A 14908-nucleotide genomic window follows, 5' to 3' on the forward strand; every position below is an offset into this window, starting at 1 on the left:
CGATACGGTTTAATTAAAAAAGCGTAAAAAGTAAAGTGGATTTTCCATAATGGTAAAAGCGCGAATCGAACGGTTAAAGGAAAAATAATTTTAGTAATTTGGAAAGGGCCGAAAAGCTTGGAATTAAACTTTTTAATGGGGCGCCGGGTTTTAATATTTTTAGCGTTTAATATAACGTATTATTTTTTTGTAAAAACGGGCAGGGCTTGTTGTTTTTTATCCGCCCATTTTTTTATTCGTTTTCGGGCGGCGTCGAAATATTGTTTGGTTTTGTTGTAAATGCCGTGCATTTAATGGAAATAAAGCTTGCTAGCGGGATAGGGTTTTGTACGCCCTGGCTTTAAAAGGTTATATACGGTTGGTTCGAATTTATAGTTAGCAAAAAATGAAAAAATTAAGGTATTTATTAATAAAGTATTATTGTAAGCAAATTTTGTTATTGGCAGCAAATTTACCCAATTGGACATTTTATAATTAATAAAGGACCGTAAATAAGCTTCGAAGTTTTGGTTAAATCGTTCCGTTTGCCCGTTTATTTGCGGGTAAAAAGCGGTGCTTATCCGGGGTTTAATCCTTACGAAGCTAAAAAAGTCCTGCTACAAGTGCGCGGTAAACCGTAAATTTCGGTTTAAAATAATATTTAACGGAATTTCGTAAAATTTTTAATATTTTCGGGCGAAAATGCGGATAAGGTTATTCGTTTTTTTTATTCTTTTTTTAAAGGAACGAAATGGCCCATTTTGGTAAACGGGTCCACTATAACCCAAATGGAATTGCAGCTTTGGCTATCGGGTAAATCGGTAATAAAATTTATGGCGATAATATTTTAAAGGCGGTAATGCAATTTTATAGGCTAAAACAATCCGAAGGGAGCGTATTTAAGCGCTTTGTTGCGTTAGCATTCCAAATAGCTTTTTACGTAATTTCGAACGTTTTTTTCGATGCTAAGCTACCAAAAGTAGCGGGTAATTAATTCGAAGGTTTTATTTATGCTTATGTATCCGGCAATTTTAGTATTGTGCTTAAATTTTAGGATTTTGCGCTTAAATTTTAACTATATTGGGATTTATAGCTTATTGCGGTGGTATAGGAGCTTGTTGCTAATTTTTTCCTTTTTGTAGGGAATTTTTAAATGCTTTTGGTATTCGGTATCGGATGTAGCGGTTTGCTTAATCCTATTTGTAAATATTTAATTTTAGCGCATGGTTAAAATGCTGCATAATTTTGCCGAAGCTAAAAGGAATAAAGGTGTTTGTAAGGAAAGGTTAAAGTATTTTTTTTAAAAAACCGTCGTAATTGGCTGGTTTTTACTCCCCCCTTTTTTAAGCCTGTATTGCTCGAGTTTGGAAAGCACGTTGGCCTTTTCGTTTTGTTTGCTTGGGCGGTATGTAATTAAAAACCAATAGCTTAAAAGCTGTTAAGCCCATTTTGCTTGTTTTCGGTTAAGGACTTTGGCCGTAATAAAATAAGTTAAATTTTAATGGTTTGTAAAAATTTTAATTTTATGCTATGCCTTTTTAAAGTAATGCTTCCATTTGTTAAAATTGTTTACGATAGCGAATAGTTTTTTATCGTGGATTTCGTAATTAATTTTTGCTAGTATTATTTTACGGGAGTAAAAGGCTACCGGGTGGAGCTTGCCGTTAATAAGGTTGCGTTAAAACAATATTGCGGTTAGGGCAAAATCGGAAGCATCGATTTTTATAATTATTTGTAGCGTAGGGTCGAAATGCCGCAGGATGGGTGGCGAGGTAAATGTTTGTTTTAAGGCTTTAAAAACGGTTTGCATTTTTGCTGTTTATATCCAATCCTTTTTTAAAAGGGCATTGGCTATTGTTAAAGGTTTAACGATTTTGGAAAATCCTGCAATAAAGCGTTGGTAAAAATTAGCGAACCCGACCAGCGATTAACATTTTTTTAATTATTTGGGTGCTTTTTAGTTAAGGATCGCGTTTACTTTGTTTTGGGATATCCGGATTCTTTCCGGGCCGATAACGTGTTCCAAAAACTCGATTTCCTGGGCTTTTTAAACGCATTTGCGGGGGTTAACGGCGAGGTTGTATTTGGTTAAGCGCTTTAATACTTTTTTAACAAGGTTGTTATGCTTTTCCTTTGTTTTTGCGTAAATAAAAAGGTTATCGAAATAAATTAGGAAGCCGGCGTTAATAAGGTTTAAAAATATGTGGTTTATTATTCGTTGGAAAATGGTTGGTGCGTTAATAAGGCTTATAAGCATAACGGTAAATTTAAAAAAGCTATATTTGCAACGGAACGCTATTTTCCATTCGTGCTTTAATTTTATTCGGATTAAATGGAAGCCGGTTTTAAAATCGATTTTGGTTATTTACCGGGCGTTGCGGAAACGGTTTTGGAGTTTCGTTATTAACGGGATTAAATATCGTTCCGGGATTGTTTTGCCGTTAATATTGCGGTAATCGATAACCGGGCGTAACGGATTTTTTAAGTCCTTTTTTTTAGCAAATATTAATGGTGTTTTAACCGTTTTTTCCTTTTATATATCCGTTTTATTTCGAAATTTTTAATAAACCAAAATTTTAAAACGTTAAATTTTTTTTCGTTAAAGTTATATATGGGTTTCCAATTAAAAATGGCCCTTTTTTTAAATGTATTTTGTAATTTTAAAGCTAATGGTTTGGTAAGCGCATAGCTGCTTTTAAAAATATAATTAAAAGGAATTCGCGGAACTTTTTTGGAATATTATCGAGCTCGTTGGTATTGTTAAGCGAAAGTTTTGTCGATATTAATTTTTTAACCAAAGCGACGGTAATTGGGTTTGTATTGCAAATGTTTGCCGGGTTGCAAAGGTTGGAAATTTTACGGGATTAAAATTTGCGGCACGATTTGCATTCGTTCGTATTAAAACGGATATTTTTATAATCCCGTTTAAAAATTCCAATAAAATAATGGCGGGTTATTTATTAAACGGGCAGCAAAACGTTGCAGTTCGGATTTAAGTTTAATACGTTAAAATTTATGCGAAAGCGGTGGTTATAGTGCCGCAAAGTAACCCGGGGTATATAATAAATTAACGGATCCTTTTTTTGTTCCGTATAATTGGATATGGGTTTAAAAACCGTTCGCTTGGTAATATATAGCTATAATTTGGCGGCCATTTAGGTGGAAATAAAAAACCCGTTGTTATTGCCGCAATTTAGGAAAATTTTAACCGTAATTTTTTTTTGTCCTTTAATTCGCAAGGCCATGTTTAATATGGGTTTCGTAATTACCCGGGTCGAGCCCGTTATTCGGGCTTGCAAAAAAACGTAAATAACGGTTTGGGTAACGTTGTTGCTTTTTTAAAACCTTTTGGGTAGCGTTATCGAAACCTTTAAATTTTAGCAATCGGAATCCGTATCGATTTTTTTAAAGTATTAGTTATGGTTTGGCTTAAAAGCGTGCTTAGCCATTTTAGCTATTTTAATTTTTTTGCTAAAACGCTTTTTGGTTTTTTTTTACCGGCGGGGGTTTAATGGCGGGCTTTTTAGCACCGGCGGCCGTTTTTGCGGGTAATAAAGGAAGTTCGGTATTTGCGGTATTTTTTTTGGCAAAGCATTTCCGAATGTAATGGTTGTTTCGCCCGTATTGCTAGCAATTAATACCGTCCTTTTTTCGGGCATTAATGTTTTTTTGGTTAACGCTATCGAAAACGCCCCGGGTAATGGTCCAAATATTGTTTTTGCAAATTTGGCCGGGGCTCGTTTTTTTGTTTGCCGCGGTACGGGAATTTAAAAATGGGCCGGGGGTTTTTTTAAAGCTTTTATTGCGGGGACGGCCCGCGTTCGAACGTTTCGAAATTAAAGCGGGCTTGCTTTTTCCCTTTTTTTTGGGCTTTTGGTTTTTGTAATGCTTTTGGAATGTGCTTTTATTTGCCGCTATAAATTCGTATGTAATGCCGGCTTTTTAAAAAGATTTTAAAAATTTTTCGTTTACGTTAAGGATGCGCCTTTTATTGGTATAAACGAACCGGTTTATTTCGTTAAAAAGTTTTTTTTTAACAAAGTTTTTAAAGCAAGTACCGGTTAGTTTAATTATTGCATTAAATTGGGTTAATTTTATAAAAAACCCGACGATATCGTTTTTGTATTTAAAATTATCCAATTTAATAAAATTCGTGCGTTTTTTGTTAAAGTTATGGAACGTATTGGCCAGGAACCCAAAGTAAGCGTTTTAGGTATCGGGGAGTCCGTAGGCTTTTAATATCCGTACTTTCTTTACGTAAACGCGTAAAGCGGTTTTTTTAAAGTAAAAACCTACCCAAAAAATTTTGTAGTTGTTGCTCGTAAAAGTTTAAAAAACGGCGCTTATAAAAGCCCGTATTAAGTATTACCAATTTTTAAATTTCGTTTTTTTTTCGTTAAAAACGGGGGGTAATTTAAGTAAAACGGGATTAATTATAAAAATTGCTTCGTACCGGCGAAAAAGGTTTTTGCTTGCCGAAAATAAGCCCGTTTATAGGCGGGGCGAAAGCTTTAAGGGCTAACCGTATCCATTTTTATTTAAATCGAAAAACGAAAGGTTATTTTTTGGTGGTATAAAGGGTTATTGTAACGATATTCCTTTTGGGGGGATTTTATTAATTATACCAAGCATTTGGAAGTAAAAGCTTTTTCGGGCTTATCGATGCATAGCGGTTATAAGTTCGGCAAGGTTTTTTTGCATTGTTTAGCGGTATATCGAATTGGATTGTTTTAAAACGGATGGGGCTATATTAAATGCCGAATTATTTTCGGTTCGCGTAAGGTTGGTTTAAAACGCGAATAACCGGGTAACCGGGATTTGGGCAAAAAAAACCGGGATTGGAAAGGCGCCGGTAGCAGCGGGGGTAATTTAGCAAAAGGCTTAGCAAAAGGCAATTTGTAACAATACGGCCGTTATATTTATTTGCTTGCTTTTGGTTAATCGCCGGTTAATTTTGGCGATAATGTTTTTAGCAAACGCTTGTTATTATTTTAAAGTAATTAAAGGGTAGGCCGTTATAGCTTTTTATTGTTTTTCGAGGTCGTTTAGCCTTTGCTTGGTATGGGCGATTTTATATTCCGTATGGCCCGCCCATTGTTCGACGGTTTCGATAATGTAAGCAAAGCAACGGTGCATATTTTTAATTGCCAATTAATAAATTTCGTAAATTTTGGTTATTTTACTGTAAGCGTATTTGCGGGTAACGTTATTGCTAACGGATTTGGCAATAACATTTTATACTTTGGCGGCAAATAAATTGTTGCTTTTAATTATTTTTTTTTAAAATTCCGGGTTTATGCTTTGGAAATGGTTACGCCGTTTTGGACGATTTAAAAAACCGTTATGTAATTTTGGCGGGTAAAATTGTATTGTTAGCGCAATTTTGCCATTTAAAATTAAACGAGCTCGATAATTTGCAAAAGGTTTTTAATCCCATGCCAAAAGGCCAAAATTGTTTAATAAAATGTTTAAAAACCGTTATAAATTTTTTTTATCCATTAAACGTACGTAAAATCCCCCGGAATACGTAATTGGTAATTTGGCCTTTGGGTAACGAGCAAAAGTTATTTTCCGCCGTTGCTTTGCTAAAGCTCGTTAAAGGTAAAGGCAGTGTAAAGTACGATAGCTCCCGTATTTGGGTTAAGCATAAAGGTATTTTGTTTTTAACGGATTTTATTAAGGGTTTGTAAATGGAACCGTTTGGAAATAGCGGATGGTTTTATTAAGCCGTTCCGTTTGGGCTCCGGGTCGTTGTTTTTAGCTTCGGGGCTTGCGGCGGGCGGTTAAAGCGGTATTTGCCTGCAAAGCTTAGCCGCGGGCTTTTTATTGGTTATAATGGTATTAAAAAATAATGGTTCGATTAAAGGTTGCCGGTTTTCGTTGTACGAAAGCAAAGGTTTTGGTAATGTAATGCGGGAAATTTGTTGGAAATAATTTTGGTAAAGTTTTATAATTACGCCGAAGCTGTATTTTAAAGCGGTAATGGCGTTATTTTGTTGCTGTAATTGTTTAAAATTGCTATTAATTTTTTTGCTAAAGTTATTGCAACGCTTTTTAATTTCGTTAAAAGGCGTTGTATTTTTAAAGGTGGCTTTTATTGCGTGCGTTAGGAAAAAAAGCTAGGTAATTTTTTTTTTTAGCAATTTGTATTTTCGCTTTCGTAAAGCAAGTTTTTATTTGGTTTTTTCGATGGTTTTTTTGTGCTTTTTTCGGAAAGCGGAAATTTGCAATTTGGTAGTTTTGCTTTGGGCTTTAACTTATTGGGTAAAAGCGGTAAGGTTTTTCCGTATAATGTTAATTTGCGAAGCAAAATTGTTAAATGCTTAATTTATTTCGAATTGCAAGCGCTTTTCGATAATATTAATGCGTTTCGCAATAACGCTTTTGTATGCAATTCGTTTTTCCTTTCCTTTTTTTAAAAATTAAACAATGGCTTTGTATTATTAATTTGTTTGTGTAAGGACGGTACGGGTAAAATTACGAGCGTAATCCAAATTTTTTGTTAAAACGTTAACGCGTATTGTAAGGTTTTGTTTAAAATTGCTTTATTGTTTTTCGATTCGGGTAAAACGATTTTTACCGATAAGTTCGAGTTTTGTCGCAGTAAATAAGGTTATTTGCCGCGGATTAATTGGTTTGGAAAGAACGCGTAACCTTTTAAAAGCAAAAGCAAGCTTATTGCTTAAAGCAATAAACGGGTTAAAAGATTTAACGGTAAATTTGGTAATTGTAGCAAGCGGTTGCGGGGTAACCGGTTGCGAAGGCTTGTTAAGGTTTGTTATAACGGCGACCGACGCCAAAATCGGTTTTTAACGTAACTATTGATCGCGCTCGGCTTTTGTAAAGTAATAAATGCAAGCTCGCGAGCTTTAAACGGCAAAGCGGGTGCAATACCAATAGGAAAATATGGGGCCGCCAATTTTAGCAAGGTTTTTTTCGTTTTTAAAGGCAGATTTTGGCGAGCCGGTTTGGTTATTTGCCCAAATGCGTAAAATTGCGGCAACGTTATTAAGGATTTGCGCAATAAAAAAAAGAATTAAACCCATGGAAATAGGTAATGGTTGGAAGTAATTTGGATTAACGATACCCTTTTTTAACAAAGGTATAAATATGCTAAAGCAATTCCGGAATAATAAAAAATTATTTATTACAAAGGGATTTGGGATCGGTTTGGAAAGTGCTTAATATATTAATAATTTTTTAAGGCCTTTAAGAAATGCTTAAAAAAGCAAAATTTCCGGCGAAAACTTCGAAAGATAAGCCTTCCTTATATAGGCTATTTGGGCGCACAAAAAAGATACGTATTTGGGTCGAGGGGAACAAACTCCCTTTCGACCGGGCGCGTAATGCATGCGGGGTCCTTGTGACCCCTCCAGCCGGCCCAACCAACGCCCAGCTTCCTATCGCTGTCCTGTAATTCGTCTTGTTGGCCGTCCGTTCGGCCTTTCTGGGTCACCCGTTCAATCCCCGTGTGACAATACACTACCCACAACACTCTACCTAGTCAGCGGAGCTGTCCACGATGAGGCGCTCTCTTCATGTCCATCTTAGCCCCTCTAGCTGTCTCTGGCATCCAATCATGAGATTGGGTGCACATATGCCTAATTAAACCGGGCATACGTATCTTGCACCAACACCATTTGGTGCATTCCCTGCTGACCCGGGGGACGTGGCGTCGAGGCTCAACATGCAAGCCGGCCTGTTCGCTTGGTATTCCCCGACGAGGAGAAAGCAGGGAGCGAAACTCGCGCTGATACTTCATCTGTTCATAATAAATACATGCCTACCCAGGTAGCTACCTACTTGACTGCCTGTTCTTGGTTTTTTTTCCACGTCACTTATAACTGAATGTCCGACTATTGTCTGGCGCCTTGCGTGTCAGCGTTACTCTTTTTTCCAAATCATGCCTGTCGCACAGCCCCACATGTGACATTGCCCAAACCGAAAAAAAAAAAACTAAAGTCACTGTCGTCGCTCGCTCTGCGGTGGTGCATGCGATGAATTGACAGTCTGCCGCGCAGGCAATGCATAGAATGAGCTGCATTGTCTGTTTTATTGCCTTCTGTTTCAACGCCGTGCCTTTTGCTGTTTTGCCGAGTCCGTGTGAAATGTGACTGTCGCAACATGGAATATTTCGCTTTCGCCTCACCCCGCAGTTGGGCATATGATGACTTTTCAAAGGCTGTGATTGATTGAATAAACATTCGCACAGCTTCCCCGGCGGTTCCCACCTATCTTCTTCTACGCTTGCCTTTGCTTTTTCAAGTGCCGACTTCGTACTCTCCCTTTCCTTTTCAACCCATCTTGGAGTTTCATGCTGTATTTATCAGTGGAAGTTTCGAGCCGACAAGATTTCAAATGCGTGTAATGAAAATATGAAGGTTCGAGTAGTTGATTTACTGTACTCTTTTTGATTCACTGGGGTGGTTGTTGGGTTGTTGAAAGCATATTGTATCATCGCCAGTGTTCTCATCATCACTCGCACAGTTTTATTTCAAACCACAAAGGAGTTTCCTCGATAAAATGCTGTCATATGCTGAGACAGCATACCAATATCAACACTCGATAGCGAGGAAAATCTTGCTCGGACGATATAGAACAAAGTGGTATACAGCAATCAAAAGTTTGAATTGCACATCAGTTTAGCTTGTGCCCTGCTCAAGCGCCAAGATCCGAGTCGTAAACCAGCCTGGCCAATATAAACCACGAATATCGGCTCTGTGAGAGTGCGGCTTTACAGCAACCGAGAAGAACTTTTCAAACTGCCTGAAAGAGTCCTATTGCTTTGTCGGTTTGATAAATCAGGTTAGATCCCAGCTAGCGCATTTTACTTGTCACACAATCGTAGTTACACTGACCAGAGTTGGGCCCATGGCAAGGAGTGCTCGGTATATTGACCGAAATTTCCATTTGAATGTCGGCGGCGCACGGAAATGTAATCTCTGGACTAGATAATTAAATCATTAACCGTTCATTCTCTTTTATATATCTGATTATGTCATATATCCGTGTCCGCTTTGACTCCTGACATCGTTATACGCGTCGGCGATCAAGGGGTATTTCGTCCTCTGCGTATTGGCATTGTTCGCCGCAACGCAGCGGAAAGTAACGATTGGTGCTCTGACCTATCATGTTTTCAATGCCTGGGAGTCCCCAGCTCAGGCAACCCAGCCCAGAACGTGCCTATGTAATTACGGCATCCATGGTGCAGCAAATGTCTCTGTATCCCAGAATGAGAGAAGCCACACTAGGGTAAACACCAAATAGCAGAGGGCAAAACAGAAAGACAAAGAATACAAGGAGCGAAGACGCATGTACCCATTTTCTATATTGCAACATGGTGACCCGGGCGTAGGGTGCATGCCCAGCAGGGAATGTTCCCACGCCGATAAACCAGGCGAAAAAAGAGAAACCAAAGAAAAGGGAAGCATATGCAGGAACAATTGGCAAAGCAAGAATGCATGCTTGCCTGTGTCTGGCGAGCGAGAAGAATTGTTTACACGCCATGAAAGCGCCCAGGGCGGATCGCTGTCCCAAAAAAAAAAAGCAAGCGAACCCCAGCTGGCAGCCTCAGCGAGCCTCAACCTCGGGCCTGTCGCCGACACGCCATGTGTCCTCCTGGCGCGTCCCGGGCGGCCTCCACGCAGACGTGCTGGCACCTCTGCTGCGAGCGCCGCGGCCGGGCAGCTCGTCCGACTTCTTGTCATCGGTCGACCTGGGCAGGGCGTAGCCGTTTACGTAGGGCCGGGGCGGGGCGCTGTTGAAGGCCGGGTGGCTGGTGGAGACGGGGCTCTCGAATATCGGCCCGTTGGCGCCGCCGTCGAGCGCAGACTTGTTGTTGAGTGGGAGGATGGGGTTCTTGGCATCCGCCAGGGACTGGGCCTTGCGGTCGGCCTTGTTGCCCCCCTTGGTGCGGTCGTAGAGGTACAGGCCAAAGACGGTGAGGGCGATGCCGAAGGCCTGCACCTTGGTGGTCGGGCTGCGGAACCAGATCAGGGCTATGGCGATGACGAAGACGCGCTTGATCAGGCTGGCTACCGAGTACGTCACGGGAGACACCATGGACAACAGGACAAAGGCCATGATGTTTTGGCCAAAGTGGAACGTCCCGTTGAAGACAAACTCGACGAACAGGCGGCCGTGGTCAAACGAGCCCGGAGTCGCGTTCAGATCCACCGAGCCGTCGTACAGGAAGTCGCCCAGGATCCCGATGCCCTCGTTCCAGGCCCAGATGGGCACTGTCAGCACAAAGGCCATGCCGGACGAGTAGCAGAGGAGGTTGAGCTTGTCAAGCTTGCGCGAGCGGGCGCCCAGGCCCTCGGCTTCGGCCCGGGCGGCCTCGTTGAAGAGGCGCTTGGAGAAGATGTTCTGCGTCACGAAGATGATGGTGGCCAGCAGGGCGTACAGGATGCCCAGGAACTCGCCGCCCCACTTGTGCTTGCCAGAGCACGCGAGGATGACGCCCAAAGTCAGGGGGATGAGGGACAGGTAAGTGGCGGCGGGGTAGCGAATGTTGAAGATGAGGCGGTAGGCGAAGACTGTGAAGAGCGGGGAGAGGCCCTTGATGGTGTGGACGAGCGACACGGGGATTTTCGAGGTGGCGGTCGAGCTGAGGAGGTGGCCAAAGATCTGGAAGGCGGCTAGAGGGAGGGTAGTGTGGATGACGTCCCTGGTGGGGGGTCTGATGCCATGCTTGAGGGCTGGTATGGCCGCGCGCAGGCCGGGGAAGATGGATGCCAGCCAGGACAGGAGGATGCAGTATGACGAGACGAAGGCGAACTGCACCAATGTCAGAGTGGCGGGCTTGTCGAAGGCGTTGAGGATGGATTTGGACGAAGTGTTGGTCAGCGCCGACGAGGCGTACCACACGACGCAGAGGAACTGTAGGTTGCAGGCCGGGTGGTCAGTCGCAAGAAGCGGACGATGAGGGGTTATGGCGGGCGGCGCACTATGAGTCTAGGGGAGACGGGGGCCTTGAGGGCGTCGGCAATCTCGTGAGCATTTTGGCTGACGCTGCCGTGCCTTTGCCTGATGGTGCGCAAGGCGTCGCCTATGCTCTTCTGCCTGTCGTGGCCGCGACCCATGCTGATGCCGTTCGGGGCGGCGCCCCATCGCACCCCTCGCGCCTGGCCATTGCTCTCGGACCGGGGTCGCCAGTGGCCGCCGTTGGCGGTGCCGTTTCCGTTGGCGTTGCCGTTGGCGTGGCCGTTTGGTTTCATGGGGCTGGCGGCATTGCGAGGGATGCCGCCGACGTCGAGGTCGGGGAACTTCTCCATCGACGCAGTCTAGGCCCGTGTCTGTGTGTCTGTGGGCGGGAGTCGTGGTCGTCGCGTTGTGGTCGCGGTCCGGTCCGCGGTCAAGGGGTGCGGTCTTGGCCCCCCTTTTTTGTGTGCTGTTCAGATGGGATGGAAAACGGGCGGGGAGTCGGGGTCTAGAGACGGAGCTGCGCTTCGCTGTCGGGGCGGGCCTGGTAAAAGGGAGGGTATCGCAATTGGGCCGCATCAAGAGTTGGACTAGCGGGCTAAAGTACGGTTCGCCTGGATCGAGCGGAGGTCGTCGGCGCGGGAGGAGCACAAGGTTATCGGCGCGCGCCATGGATGGAAATTAAAATCCACTGACGGGCACACGTGAGATGGCACTAGATGACAGGTACCTACCAGGTACCTGCCCAGGGATCTAGTACAGCATGTCCAGTATCCTTCATACTCCAAATGCAGGTACCGTGCCCAGACAATGGACCCCTAGAGCTGCTGCTGTACCACTTGGACGTCCGCGAGCTTGGACTTTTGATGGCGACCCTGAGGTCCATCCAGACTGACGAGGAGCGGCGAGGTCACGCACGAGGCGAGCAGCTCAAGATGCGACCATGCCAGGAACTACCTGGGCTGAAGGAAATAAGCCAATCGCGTTTTGAGCTACACCATCTGTTGCCTAAAGTACACACCGTGTATTTAGAGAAAAGTTACATGACAAAGGGCACTCTGCGCAGCGCAATAAATCTTGCGCCTCAAGACGAGTCGAGACGAGGCGGAGGCGGGAGATGGGGCTAGTCAGATTGTCTGAAGCTAGCGCCACGTCCCCGCCACACTTTTGACATTGCGCTGCACAACCACCAGCCACGAAAGCGGCTCGTGCTCACGCGCGCAGGATTTCTTGTATGGCGCCTCGACGTGACTTTCCCGACAAGGCTGCCTCATCCTTTCGCAAACCACGGTTGTCTTCGCCATCGCCCCAAGCTCTCACGCTTGACAGGATCCCGCTACGGGCGACATTGCTGCATTCTCCTCAAACTTACTACCTTGGTCTGTCTAATCAAGTCTGCGATTGTGCGCGCCTCTTTCGACAACGCCCTCGTCGGGCCACACTCGGGGCCAGGCCCCCGTCCCATCCGCGAAGATGGCGGTCCAAAAAATGACCAAGAATCAGATGCGGAGGGCAAAGAAGAAGGAAGAGAGAAAGGCAAAGACACAGGTACGTCATTGTGACAATGCATCCCGCGTTCCATTTTTAACTAACCTTGAGTGGTAGGCTCCGACCGAGGCCCCAGAGCTGGCGACCGCCGACGGCGCTTCAAACGAGACTCCCAAGGATGGTGCGCCGGCAGAACCGGCGGCGGGGGGCCTTGAGGTCAGGAAGGACTCCGGCGTGGCCGATAGGATCCCCGCTGACGGTCCCGTAGACTTGGACGAGGACGATCCGGAGCTGGAGACCATGTATCACGACATCCTATCACGATTCAGCATCCAACTTGACGAGGACGGAGTGCCCAAGAACGCGAACAACCGCACAAAGGCCGAGGTCTACTACCAATACGACTACATGCCGGACGAGGACGGCGAGGCTGGCGAGACCAGCCTCTCCAAGAAGAAGCGCAAGAATCTGAACAAGCTCTCCATCGCAGAGCTCAAGGCGCTCGTCGCGAATCCCGAGGTCGTCGAGTGGCAGGATGTGTCCTCTTCTGACCCGCGCCTGCTCGTTCAGATCAAGGCCCAACGCAACATCGTACCCGTTCCCAACCACTGGTCGCTGAAGCGGGAGTACCTCTCTAGCAAGCGCGGTATCGAGAAGCCGCCGTTCAGGCTGCCAAAGTTCATCGCCGAGACGGGCATCACCGAGATGCGCGACGCAGTTCTGGAGAAGCAGGCAGAACAGACGCTCAAGCAGAAGCAGAGGGAGAGGGTGGCGCCTAAAATGGGAAAGCTGGACATCGACTACCAGAAGCTTTATGACGCCTTCTTCCGCTTCCAGGAGAAGCCGCCGCTGACCCGGTTCGGCGATGTTTACCACGAAGGCAAGGAGTACGAGGCCGATTATCGCTACTTCAAGCCGGGTGAGCTGAGCGATGCCCTTAAGGAGGCTCTTGGCATGCAGCCCGGCTTCCCCCCGCCGTGGCTCCTCCAGCAACAGCGCATGGGCCCGCCGCCTTCGTACCCGACGCTCAAGGTTCCTGGTCTGAATGCGCCCCTGCCGCCGGGCGCGTCGTGGGGATTTGTGCCAGGCCAGTGGGGCAAGCCGCCATTGGACGAGTACAACAGGCCCATCTACGGAGGTGATATCTTTGGTATCATGGCTGCGAACCCGGGCGCCGCCCAGACGCAACAGCCCGGGGCGCAGCAGCCCTCGGGTGAGCCTGTGGAAAAGTCCCTTTGGGGAGAGCTGCAGCCTCCCCAGGACGAGTCTGAGGAGGAAGAATCGGACGACGAGGACGAAGAATCGGATGACGATGGCGATGGTGGTGATATCGAGATGCCCAGTGGACTTGAGACTCCCAGTGGCTACAGCACGGTGCCTGTCGATGGCCCGAGCGGTGTCGAGAGTAGCATGGCCGGCGAGTTTGACCTGCGGAAACAGCGGCGCGGGTTCGAGACGGAGGAGTCATCGGCCGCCCCGCGGTCGGCCTACACAGTCATTGCAGAGAAACAGACGCAAGCGACGGGCTTTTTCGGTAGCGACAGGGTGTACGACCTGTCCAAGGCGCGTGGCGCAGGCGGGCCGCCTGTGCTGGGCCAGGATGACGACAGCGGCCGCAAACGGAAGAAGCCCGGCGATGTGGACGTGGCGCTGGATCCGGATGCGCTCCTGAGCCACGACGGCATCAGCAAGGACGAGCTGAGGCGCAAGTTTGAAGAGGGACGCAAGGAGGAGGGCGTCGGGTCCAAGTGGCAATATGACGCTGATCTTAGCGAGATGATTGCTCAGGAAAGCCGCAAGAGACAGAAGCTTCAGGAGGAGAAGAAGGGTGGGGGCGAGAAGAAAAAGGAGGCAAAATACCGGTTTTAATTTGGATATGGCCAGGCCCGCTCCGTCTTCCAGCTTTTGTATTTTATATTTGTACCTTTTTTTTCGGCGCCTTGTGTTTCTTTTTTAGGGGTCCAGAGCGATCAAAACCGCCAGTTCAATTCCTCGGGCTAGGTGCCTCATCTTTCTGTCCTCTGGCCTCTCTGACCCAACGGTGATATGGGCTGTGATTGGGATCCTTTGAGCTCATGAGTTTGCGTATGTTGTCCAGCCTTGGATTACAGCCTTGGATTCCATCATTCTCTCACAAAGGGGCTGGCATGCCCGACCATCTCGTACTTGGGGCCCTCTGTTCCTTTTCTTGTTTCTAATTCCTTTGCTCTCTTCTGGCTGCCTTAGTGTGAACCTCGTTTGACCAGGCAGCTAGTGAAGTGACACATTCTTGGTTGACCGCGGATTCTGATCATAGTCGAGATACTTCTGTGTCAGCTGTTACAATACCACGGTGGCTTTCGCCACTGACTGTCCTAGCCATCACCGAGACAGATCATCTGCGGCACACGCTTCTGGTGTTCGGTGCCGGCTTCTATTACATGTATAGGGGCTTCGCACACTCGAGTTCATGCTCGCTCCGTCTGGGATCAATCCCAAATCTTATTCTCTTGTCTCTCAAACCCTACCTTCTCAAATC

The 14908-nt window shown here is 45.8% G+C and overlaps 6 protein-coding genes across 6 annotated transcripts; 3 read left to right on the forward strand and 3 right to left on the reverse strand.

Annotated features, from left to right (window-relative positions):
• Positions 1-385: 385 nt before the first annotated feature.
• Positions 386-2975, forward strand: GGTG_11244 (hypothetical protein; the record flags this gene model as incomplete). The annotated part of the gene is made up of 10 exons (XM_009229127.1): positions 386-422; positions 551-653; positions 1073-1084; positions 1200-1254; positions 1328-1384; positions 1601-1673; positions 1723-1879; positions 2153-2339; positions 2585-2656; positions 2826-2975. 10 exons carry the CDS (start codon positions 386-388, stop codon positions 2973-2975), a joined length of 903 nt encoding a protein of 300 aa, XP_009227391.1.
• A 417-nt stretch (positions 2976-3392) lies between these two features.
• Positions 3393-4511, reverse strand: GGTG_11245 (hypothetical protein; the record flags this gene model as incomplete). Its single annotated transcript, XM_009229128.1, has 4 exons — positions 3393-3433; positions 3621-3893; positions 4276-4321; positions 4503-4511. The coding sequence occupies 4 exons, from the start codon at positions 4509-4511 to the stop codon at positions 3393-3395; spliced, it is 369 nt and encodes a 122-aa protein (XP_009227392.1).
• Positions 4512-4942: 431 nt separating this feature from the next.
• GGTG_11246 (hypothetical protein) lies at positions 4943-6306 on the forward strand (the record flags this gene model as incomplete). Its single annotated transcript, XM_009229129.1, has 5 exons — positions 4943-4975; positions 5029-5163; positions 5403-5483; positions 5944-6080; positions 6258-6306. 5 exons carry the CDS (start codon positions 4943-4945, stop codon positions 6304-6306), a joined length of 435 nt encoding a protein of 144 aa, XP_009227393.1.
• A 542-nt stretch (positions 6307-6848) lies between these two features.
• On the reverse strand, positions 6849-7619 carry GGTG_11247 (hypothetical protein; the record flags this gene model as incomplete). The annotated part of the gene is made up of 2 exons (XM_009229130.1): positions 6849-7092; positions 7600-7619. 2 exons carry the CDS (start codon positions 7617-7619, stop codon positions 6849-6851), a joined length of 264 nt encoding a protein of 87 aa, XP_009227394.1.
• A 1295-nt stretch (positions 7620-8914) lies between these two features.
• Positions 8915-11971, reverse strand: GGTG_11248 (ER to Golgi transporter). Its single transcript, XM_009229131.1, has 2 exons — positions 10929-11971; positions 8915-10860 (listed from the first exon to the last, which is right to left on the reverse strand). Exons 1-2 carry the CDS (start codon positions 11253-11255, stop codon positions 9550-9552), a joined length of 1638 nt encoding a protein of 545 aa, XP_009227395.1. The 5' UTR covers positions 11256-11971; the 3' UTR covers positions 8915-9549.
• A 177-nt stretch (positions 11972-12148) lies between these two features.
• On the forward strand, positions 12149-14847 carry GGTG_11249 (splicing factor 3B subunit 2). Its single transcript, XM_009229132.1, has 2 exons — positions 12149-12450; positions 12508-14847. The coding sequence occupies exons 1-2, from the start codon at positions 12376-12378 to the stop codon at positions 14257-14259; spliced, it is 1827 nt and encodes a 608-aa protein (XP_009227396.1). The 5' UTR covers positions 12149-12375; the 3' UTR covers positions 14260-14847.
• Positions 14848-14908: the final 61 nt, after the last annotated feature.

The sequence above is a fragment of the Gaeumannomyces tritici genome (assembly GCF_000145635.1).
Source record: "Gaeumannomyces tritici R3-111a-1 unplaced genomic scaffold supercont2.6, whole genome shotgun sequence".
Classification (NCBI taxonomy): Eukaryota; Fungi; Ascomycota; class Sordariomycetes; order Magnaporthales; family Magnaporthaceae; genus Gaeumannomyces; species Gaeumannomyces tritici.

What these genes read in the sequence shown, in the direction of transcription:
- GGTG_11248 (XM_009229131.1), bottom strand. Translation starts at nt 11,255, where the DNA reads ATGGAGAAGTTCCCCGACCTCGACGTCGGCGGCATCCCTCGCAATGCC. An exon ending in CCGTCTCCCCTAGACTCATA is followed by an intron (nt 10,861 to 10,928) that starts GTGCGCCGCCCG and finishes TGCAACCTACAG; the next exon opens with TTCCTCTGCGTCGTGTGGTA.
- GGTG_11249 (XM_009229132.1), top strand. Translation starts at nt 12,376, where the DNA reads ATGGCGGTCCAAAAAATGACCAAGAATCAGATGCGGAGGGCAAAGAAG. An exon ending in AGAGAAAGGCAAAGACACAG is followed by an intron (nt 12,451 to 12,507) that starts GTACGTCATTGT and finishes CTTGAGTGGTAG; the next exon opens with GCTCCGACCGAGGCCCCAGA.